This window comes from Erpetoichthys calabaricus, chromosome 4 (assembly GCF_900747795.2).
Source record: "Erpetoichthys calabaricus chromosome 4, fErpCal1.3, whole genome shotgun sequence".
NCBI lineage: Eukaryota > Metazoa > Chordata > Cladistia > Polypteriformes > Polypteridae > Erpetoichthys > Erpetoichthys calabaricus.
In genome coordinates this window covers 305,413,313-305,423,470 of record NC_041397.2, presented here as the reverse complement: position 1 = coordinate 305,423,470, position 10,158 = coordinate 305,413,313, and the positions used below count along the sequence as shown (strand labels likewise).

General features: G+C 37.6%; 1 protein-coding gene across 1 annotated transcript; it reads right to left on the bottom strand.

The window, feature by feature from the left end:
- Window positions 1-1,263: 1,263 nt before the first annotated feature.
- On the bottom strand, window positions 1,264-9,948 carry LOC127527360 (olfactory receptor 1500-like). The gene is made up of 2 exons (XM_051925924.1): window positions 9,762-9,948; window positions 1,264-2,240 (listed from the first exon to the last, which is right to left on the bottom strand). Exon 2 carries the CDS (start codon window positions 2,216-2,218, stop codon window positions 1,265-1,267), a length of 954 nt encoding a protein of 317 aa, XP_051781884.1. The 5' UTR covers window positions 2,219-2,240; window positions 9,762-9,948; the 3' UTR covers window position 1,264.
- Between the last annotated feature and the right edge of the window lie 210 nt (window positions 9,949-10,158).

Here is a 10,158-nt window from a genome sequence, read left to right as displayed (position 1 = left end):
CTAAATTGTCCTTGGTGTGTGTGTGGGTGGGCTGGCGACCTGCCCGGGGTTTGTTTCCTGCCTTGCACGCTGGGATTGGCTCCAGCAGACCCCCGTGACTCTGTAGTTAGGATATAGCGGGTTGGATAATGGATGGATGGTTACTCTAAGGGGTTTATCACTTATCCAACACCAATTAAATTGTAATAATTGTTGCGAAAATTTTTAAAATATGATCACTTTGGTGTTAACTCTTATAATGTGCAAATACAGCTAGAAATAGTTGTATTTATTGAATTTTCATTTCAGCTCTTCAGAGGGGGCTGGGTGGTCTTTTGGCCGTGGAACCCCTGCAGATTTTGGTTTTTTCTCCAGCCTAATTGGAGTTTTTTTTTGTTTCTTCTGTCCTCCTGGCCATCTGACCTTACCTTTTTTAGTTGTTTATTCTTTAATATTATTGCTTTCTCTTTGTCATCTTGTAAAGCACTTTGAGGTACATTGTGTGTATGAAAATATGCTATATTAATAAATGTTGTTGTTGTCTAGGGTTTAATCTAAGAAACAGTAAGGATTCTGACAGAGTATGATGATTTTCTATAGGTATGGTAGCTGGCAGTTATACAAAAGATGCCATTAATGTAACCTCTTAACTTTATTATATTAGTAACAACATTTGAAAATCAGTCACATTGACACCACATATTATGTGTTATAACATTCATTTATTCACTTTTTGAGGAGGCTCTTTCCATTCCATGGCTGTGGGGAGTTTGTTTGCCAGCATAAGATGCACAGTTAGGGACCGACCTTCAATACTAGGCCACTTCATTGTCACACACATAAATGTGGTCTGTTATTGAACCTACCTGCAAGTGGATGTGATAGAAACACCAGAATTCTGTGCACATCCCAGTCAGATATATTGAGCATATGCAAATTCCATATAGTGGAGATGTACAGTAAAGCTGCAATGGTACCTGATGGAACACCGAGCGTCCCAGTGCAGCAGGACTGGGGGCTAAATGAAGCTGAGTTGAAGCCATCATTTGACAGCACATCTTTGTTACACATTTTTTATACATCGCCTTTCTGAATTTCCGCGCAGTTTTCAGAGCAGTTAAACCTTCATCTTTCCTTCTGAGATCAGGATATGTCGACTATATAAGCCATAACTTCAAATGATCAATATCAGAACCTTTTATTTCAAACAAAGCTTTTTTATTTTCTATGACAATGTTTTTACACAACTTTTAACAACATAAAAAAAAACATATGTGTGTGTGATTTAATGATGAGTAATTTCCTGATTGATTCGTTTCCCTGTTAAAAGCCCATATATGCTACTTTTTATTTCCTTGTTTCTGAAGCTGTAGATGACCGGATTCACCATCGGTGGCACGACATTTCCTGCAATGAATACTGCATTGTAGCCAGCGGACGACACTTGCAAACCTGACCCCGGCAGAATATAAGAGCCCAAGGGTGGCAAATAAAAACACAAGACGACAACTAAGTGAGTGACACAAGTACTGAAGACCTTGCTGTTCCTGTCACCAGCCTTAATGTTAAGTGCTGCGATTACAATTCGAACATAGGAGCACAGAATTAACAATAAGGGGCCTACTCCTAATACCAATACCATAATGGATAATAAACTTAAATATTTGGGATCAGTGTTACATGAAGTATGCACCAGAGTAGCATAATCACAGAGACAATAAGGCAGAACATTTGTCTGACAAAAAGAAAGCTCAGTAGCAAATACTAAATATGACAAAAGGATAAGAAAAGCAAAAATGGGCAAAACTGACACTGAAATCCAGACCAGCTTTTTTGTAATAATTGAGGGGTATCTTAATGGATATACAACAGCAACATAACGATCAACTGCCATAAAAGCCAAAAGAAGAGCTACCATTTGTTCCAGATTCAAAATACCGTACATCTGTACTATGCATCCTGTATAGGATATAACAGTGGAGTCAAAATGAATAACAGCGATCATCTTAGGAATGATGATGGTGCTGTTTGCCAGGTCTAGCACTGCTAAGTTCCCAATAAAGATAAACATAGGAGAATGAAGTTTATGGTTCATTTTTATAACTATGATGACCAGCATATTTCCAACAATGGATACCATGTAGACTATGACAAGAGCAGCCACAGTCAGACCTCTTTGCCCAGGAATGATTTCACAATCCAGCACAAATTCCGGGATAATAATGGTGATGTTGGCCATATTATTCTTTTGTTTGATTTAGCTGTGGAAATAAAAAAAGAAAAAAAAAAACACTTCCATAAATATTAAGTGAAAAATCTTATGTTTAATAGCATAATTACTACCACCTCCTTAATTTCTTTACTCTTTTTATAAGCTTTTTAAATGTAAGTATAGAATTAAATGGAAAAATGTAAACAAGCACTCACCAATGCTATACTGTAGATAACGTCAAGATTTTTATTTTGTAAGATAATTGTATGGAGAGATTTCACTTGCGAACCTTCTTGAAAACCTTTCATTATGGGTTATTGAGTGTAGCCTGATGGGCAAAAATGGCAAATTTATCCATTTTAAATTAAATCTAAAACAGAATAAACTGTGCAGGCAGTCAGGTGGACTGACTACTCTCTGAATCCACTGTACGCATGATAATATACCTGACTTGAGTTGGAAAACATTTTTTACATAATTACAGTTAACAATAAAATGCACCTTATTTGACATACAGGAACACATATGATATTTCAATGAGAAGTGTAATTGCTGTCTTTAATAACTGAATATATTGTAAAACTAATGAAAATGTCTTAAATGAACATAATATCCATGATTACTTATTAATAGGTATTAATTCTCCAGTAGTTTTAAAAGCTGAAATTGGTTTTGGATTGCCTGTGTTGAATTTCAAACACAGAAGAAATCCCAATATTAAATTAAGGGGTAAATAAGGAAACAATCTTTATATGCACTGTTAAGAGTTACTTTCATGATATCTCAACCCACTCAATACTGATGATTTTTTTGTACGCCAACTTCAGGTGGTGATAGTTAATACTGTGTTTAAATAATTATCAGGTCAGGTCAGGTCAGGTTAGGGAGCATGCACTGGTACAGCACATTGCCGTACCCACTACATAACGAAACAGCTCAGGATCCTGATCCCACCCTCCGGAAATGACCCTCTATCTGCTGAAGCCAGGTGTTATGTGGGCATCCCTTTGGCCTGGTCCAGCCACTCAGGTCTTCAACAATGAGGATCCTGCGAGTCGGATCACCTTCAGGGAATCGCACCACATGGCCTTAGTGCCGTAACTGACACTCCCTCACAATGCAGGTCATGTGCCTCATTCGGGACTCCATGAACAACTGCTCATTTGACACAAAGTCAAAGCAACGGTACCCAAGTATTCTCCGAAGAGACACCTTACTGAAGGAGCCCAGTTTTCGTCTCAGCTCACTGGATAGCGTCCATGTCTTGCAACCATAGAGCAAGACAGGAAGCACCTGGACTCTAATGACTTGGACCTTCATCCTTTTGTATAGATATAGATATAATAAGGGAAGATATAAAGCTTGCATATTGTAATCTCTTTTAATTGCCAATAAAAGGAGTCATTTTGCTTCACTTCTCTTTGCAGTTAATGCAGTAAAGCAGGCACATGCCAAACCGAGCCTTGTGTTCTAGAACAGCATCCTCCTTTCTCTCGATTTGCGCCACCACCACCTAATCAAAGCACCATGATGTCCCTCCATTGATGGATTAAAGGCCAGAGGTCCACATGACCATCATCATCAAATTCTTCCATGAGAACCCTGAATACAATGAGGACTGATTGAGGTCATTTATGTTAGGTAGAATGCCTAGAGGGGGCTGGGTGGTCTCATGGCTTGGAACCCCTGCAGATTTAATTTTTTTCCCCAGCCGTCTGGAGTTTTTTTGTTTTTTTCTGTCCTCCCTGGCCATCGGACTTTTCTTTTATTCTATGTTAATTAGTCTTCCCTAATTTTAATTATTTATTTTTTCTTTTTCTCTTTCTTCATCATGTAAAGCACTTTGAGCTACATTGTCTGTATGAAAATGTGCTATAGAAATAAATGTTGTTGTTGTTGTGTATCCTTGTCATTAGTGTTTAACATACTATGAACTTCAGAAGCGGTAATAATAATTCCAGAAGCCCTAACACACTACACAAAAACCAAGAAGCGGTAACTTTACTGTGCCTGTCCTTCCTACCCACTTTCGGTTTGAGTGAACGCTGGCGGGACTGGTCGCTGCTTCTCGCCGGTAACTAGACTATTAATTTTAGCTATGACTGGTGATTTTGATGGTGATATTGCCATTATTGCTGATATCTTTGCGTGGCTGTGTATACATTAGCTTCAGCCTAATCCCGTTTCGAAACTTACCTGGTGTGTTCTTTGGACGCCTGAGCTGCTTGTGGCCTCACCTACAATGTGGATTGGTAGGATATTCACCAGGTTTATGTTTGTTTGGTGTCTTCTGTCGCTCGCTATCCAATCTGCGATGGCCCTCCTCCAGTACTCAACTGTCTGAGCTTCTTCGAATGTGTCTGTGCCTCTGCTGTCTGTGCTGCATTTCAACCTGGACGTCGTATTTCTTCCTCGTTGGAGATACATCCATCGCGGGTCCCACCGGAGATTCCGAATAGATGCCTAAAAAGGAATTAACTGCCTTCTGGTCCAACTCTCACCACCCTCCACGCAACACAGATAGGAATGCTGACCACAGCATGTTGGCCAGCCTAGCTCGGTCGGCTACCACCACTGTCAAAAGCGACAGCAACATTGTCAGTTTCGGTCTACTGAACATCTGCTCACCCACGAGCAAGGGGCATCTTATTCAGGATCTCATTGACCGTAAGTTTGACTTTCTCTGTTTAACCGAGACTTGGCAGCAACCTCAAGACTTCTCACAACTTAACGAATCCACCCACTCCAGGGTTTGTTTACATTTGTCAAACCTGTGCCTCTGGCCGTGGAGGAGGTGTTGCGATAATTTATCGCAAGACATGGAAAGTCCTGCTGTTGCCTGCTCCTGCTGTTAGCTCTTTTGAATCAACTGTGTGTCAATTGTCTGGGCCAGTTCCTACCATCATTGCAACTATCTACCGCACCCCCCACCCCCCCCACCAAATCAAACAATGATATTTTTTGAACGATCTTGCTATCTTTCTTACCCATTTCTCTACAATTACTTCAAACATAATTCTGTTGGGGGATTTTAATATACATTTGAACAATTTCAATATCCCACTCACTAGAGACTTTTTATCTTGCCTGGAGAAGTTTGGATACCAGCAGCACACTGATGTTCCCACCCATTGTAAAGGACATATCTTGGACCTGATCTGCTGCTCTGGTGTTGTCCCTCTCGATCTTACAGCAGATGAACTCACTATAACTCATTGTCTCCTTTCATTTAATGCTAAACTTACTTTTTCTATTACTAAGCTCTCCCGTCTCATATCTTTTTGTAATATTAAGAATATTAGCTTAAATTCTGTCTTCTAGAATTGATTCCCAAATGGACTTTTATAATTTATCCACTCCTGAAGAACTGGTCTCATATTATAACACTGGTCTCAATGGTATTCTTAATTTCTTTTGCTCCGCTAGAAACCAGATTTGTTTCTTTTTCTTTTTCTGCCCCCTGGTTTACGCCTGAACTTTGGCTTCTGAAAGCAAAGGGCAGGCAACTTGAACGGTTATATAAAAAACTGGACTCTGTCCACAAAAAGTAAAAATCATTTACTTTATTACAAGGACTGTATAGCACAAACCAAATCTAACTATTACACTCAGTTAATTTCTTGTAATAAAGGTAACACCAAGTCTTTGTTTTCATTACTTAATAATGTTACACACAACCTCCAGACTCTTTACCATCTCATCTTTACTCAACTGCTTTCTGTAGTTCTCTTAAGTCCTTTTTTAATGAGAAAATCCAGAGGATACATCAACACCCCGGTCCAGATTGTCTCTGTATTCCTTCTGAACTACACTCACCTATTCACTCTTTTTCTTCTTTCCAGCTTCTCACTTCCTCAGAAATATCAGATCTCATCTGCAAATGTAAGTCATCTACTTGTCAGCTGGACCCCCTCCCTACAGTTCTGGTCAAAGCCTGCCTCCCCTGTTTGGTCCCTCTCATTTCTGCCATAATTCACTCTTCTCTCACTACTGGTATTATTCCTTCATCTTTTAAAACTGCTGCAATAACCCCAATACTGAAAAAACCTGGTGCTGATCCTACTAACTTGAAAACTCTAAAATTCTTGAAAAAATAGTAGCTATCCAACTTCACTCCCACTTATCTCATAATAATCATTATAATATGAAAAGTTCCAGTCTGGTTTTCGCCCCTTCACAGTACAGAAATAGCACTTGTTAAAATTACCAATGACCTTCTTATGGCTGCTGACTCCGGTTTAATTACTATTCTCATCCTCCTTGATCTGAGTGCAGCCTTTGATACTATTTGTCATACCACTCTCCTTAATAGATTATCTTCGATGGGCATTACCCACACTCCACTTGATTGGTTCAGATCCTACCTCTCAGGCTGCACTCAGTTCATTCAGCCTAAAACTTTCACATCCCAACCCACCACCGTTACTTCAGGTGGGCTCTGTCCTGGGGCCTCTTCTTTTTATTATTTACCTTCTTCCCCTTGGCAATATCTTTCGTAAACATAACATTAATTTTTCACTGTTATGCTGACAACACCCAGCTCTACCTTGCTAGTAAACCCACCTCTTCCTTTCCACCATCTTTGCTTATTGACTGTATTGCTGAAATTAAATCCTGGTTTTCTTCGAATTTTCTTAAATTAAACAGTGACAAAACTGAGGTTCTCCTCATTGGCTCAAAAATCATCATTATCCAAAGCCGATAATCTTTCTCTTGTGATTGATAACTCCGTTGTTTCCCCATCACCTCAGGTCAAGAGTCTGGGTGTCATCCTTGACAGTACTCTATCTTTCCAATCTCACATTAATAACATCACCCAGTCTGCTAATTTCCACCTACTTAATTTGAATCGCATCCACACCTCCCTCACTACCCATTCCGCTGCCATCCTTGTTCACAGTCTCGTTATTTCTCGTCTGGACTATTGCAATTCACTCCTCTTTTTGTCTCTCTAATAAATCTCTCCATAAGCTTCAGCTAGTCCAAAATTCTGCAGCTTGCATCATTACTCGAACCCCGTCTTTTCACCATATTACTCCGGTCTTGCAGCAGCTTCATTGACTCCCGATTAAGTTTCGAATTGATTTTAAAATTCTGTTGTTAACATTTAAGGCCATTCATAACCTCACTCCTCCATATCTGTCTAACCTTCTTCATGTTGCCATTCCCTCCCATAACCTTAGATCCTCTTCCTTTGCCCATCTGACCTCCATGGGGAGCTGAGCATTCAGCCGTTCTGCTCCCAAGCTCTGGAATTCATTACCTACTGAGCTTAGAAATATCAAATCATTTTCAACCTTCAAATGTAATCTTAAAATGCATCTGTTTAAAATGGCTTTTTCTTTATGATTACAGTGGCTTTGTTTGGTTTTAATTTTTATATCTTCTGTTTTTTCTGATGTTTTAAGTTGTTTATAATGTGTCTTTTTATTTATTTATTTATTGTTTGTTCGGTGTCCTTGAGTTCTCAGAAAGGCGCCTTGTATAAATAGAATGTATTATTATTATTATTATTACAAAAAATTAGAATTCCATTAGTAAATATCTATAACACTATCAAAAGCCTAAACAATCACAAGTCATTTTAACTGTTAATTTGATTGTCAGCTTATTGTAACAGTATATAAAATTGGCATTACCTTGTTATGCTAAACCACTGGGGTTAATTTTTATTTTACTATTTCTTACCTTATTGTACAGTATTTGTTCATGTGTGTAAATGTCATCGTAAGGATTAGGACTGAGAGCATACTGCACCAAATAAAGTGGTGTCATCTTTTTGATCTTATACTCAATGAAGAGAGCTATGCAGCAGAACATTTTCAAGAACTGAAATGAATTCGCTAACCTTTACATCATAAAGTAATATATTCATGCATTTGCATTTATAGATAGATTACAAAAGAAAAAAATAAACAGTATTAAAAATATTTAAATATTTGTATCTGTCCATGATTCACTTTTTATACATCCTTTACAAATTTTTAAAATTTATGAAAAAGGAGATTTAGAGGTGACATGACTAAAGTGTCTAAATTTATTAAAGGAATGAAGAATTTATTGTAACGATTCCCTAAAAGGTATCTTGCCGTATATTATTCTTAGTATTTTAAAATATATTTTGCAATATATTATTTTTGGAAAATATATTACAAAACATAAAAATGGCAATAATTTACATCTTTTGCAACACATTTCAGTATACTGCAAAACATTGTAATATACTGTAAAATACATTCATATAAGTGGCAATATATTTTTAAAAATATATTTCATTTTTGTAAGCGTATCATTAACGTATTAACAGAAATAAGTAATAGGTCTGTAAATTGAAGTTAGAGAATGACCTGCTTGAACAACAACATTTATTTATTTATATAGCATGTTTTCATACAATGAACGACTTTAAAGGAGTTACGAGGAGTTGAAATTAAATTGAAATCATTAGGAAGAGTGCATGTAGCTTTTTTCGGATAAAATGATAAGACATGAGTGATCTGTCTTGCGTCTAAACACACAAAATAGTGCATGTCTTACAGACAACATATTTGTAAATGTATTATATATATTAATATATTAAGGGAAATATGTTTCATTATATTTTGAATAGGCAGCACGGTGGCGCAGTGGGTAGCGCTGCTGCCTCACAGTTGGGACACCTGGGGACCTGGGTTCGCTTCCCGGGTCCTCCCAGCTTGGAGTTTGCACGTTCTCCCTGTGTCTGCGTGGGTTTCCTCCGGGCGCTCCAGTTTCCTCCCACAGTCCAAAGACATGCAGGTTAGGTGGATTGGCGATTCTAAATTGGCCCTAGTGTGTGTCCTGTGGTGGGTTGGCACCCTGCCCGGGATTGGTTCCTGCCTTGTGCCCTGTGTTGGCTAGGATTGGCTTCAGCAGACCCCCGTGACCCTGTGTTCGGATTCAGCAGGTTGGAAAATGGATGGATGGATGGATATTTTGACTATAACTTTAAAATATATATTTGAACTATACATATACTGTATATTACATTATACTGAAAGATATATCCATGTATATTTTGGACATATACCAATATATTTAATTTTGGTTTGTTGGTATTATTTATTTATCTGGTGTGAAAATTCATTATTCATTAATATTACAGATGGTATCACAGATTAGATGGCACTCTTTACAGTCACCAGATTGTTAGCAATTGTCCCAGAAGAGCTTCTGTACTTGTGTCTGCTGTCAATGGCATTCAATTAACTGTCTTTTCTTTTTCCCCATGCTAATCAGCAGCAAGAAAAGGGAAACGACTGGTGACAAGAAATGATTTAAAAACATATTATAGCTTATGAAAATGGCATTATGTTATTTACAGCAATTAAATAAATCTATAAAAACTCAGGCTAAACAATAATGCATTTTATACTATAATAATAATAATAATAATAATAATAATTCTTTATGGGGTTCTGAAAGTGCTAATGAGTATAAAGAATCTGAAAAGATCATTTTAAAACATCTTTCAGTGATGTTAAAAATGACATTATTGCTAAACAGCTTGTTCAGTGCGGACATCTTGCTGATATCTGATTAGCTGAGTTACCTTAAAAGAGGCTTTCCATGTGTGAAGACCATTTTCGTGTTTTTATTCCTGTCTGCACTCTTCCTTCAATCCTTTTCCTGAAGAGATTCAGCTGCCGTTTTCTTTGGTGTTTTAGTTTAGCGACGTATAGCCAGGCATGTCTATTTGAGAAAAAAAACAATTTGAAGATTTTGTCTTTTACTTAAAATATCAAACTTGTTTTAAAATAACAACAGCATAACTTAAAAATCACGGATTAGTTGTAGTTCCTGCTTCCTTTACTGCAGTGATAATGACCAGACTACACTGTGATTATTTAAAGTGCTTAGTTCCAATGAGGTTAAAAAGCAGGTCCCATGGAGACAGAAACCCTAGAATACAATTAAGGATTTACTGCTTCACGTGCTTTTTTTTTTAA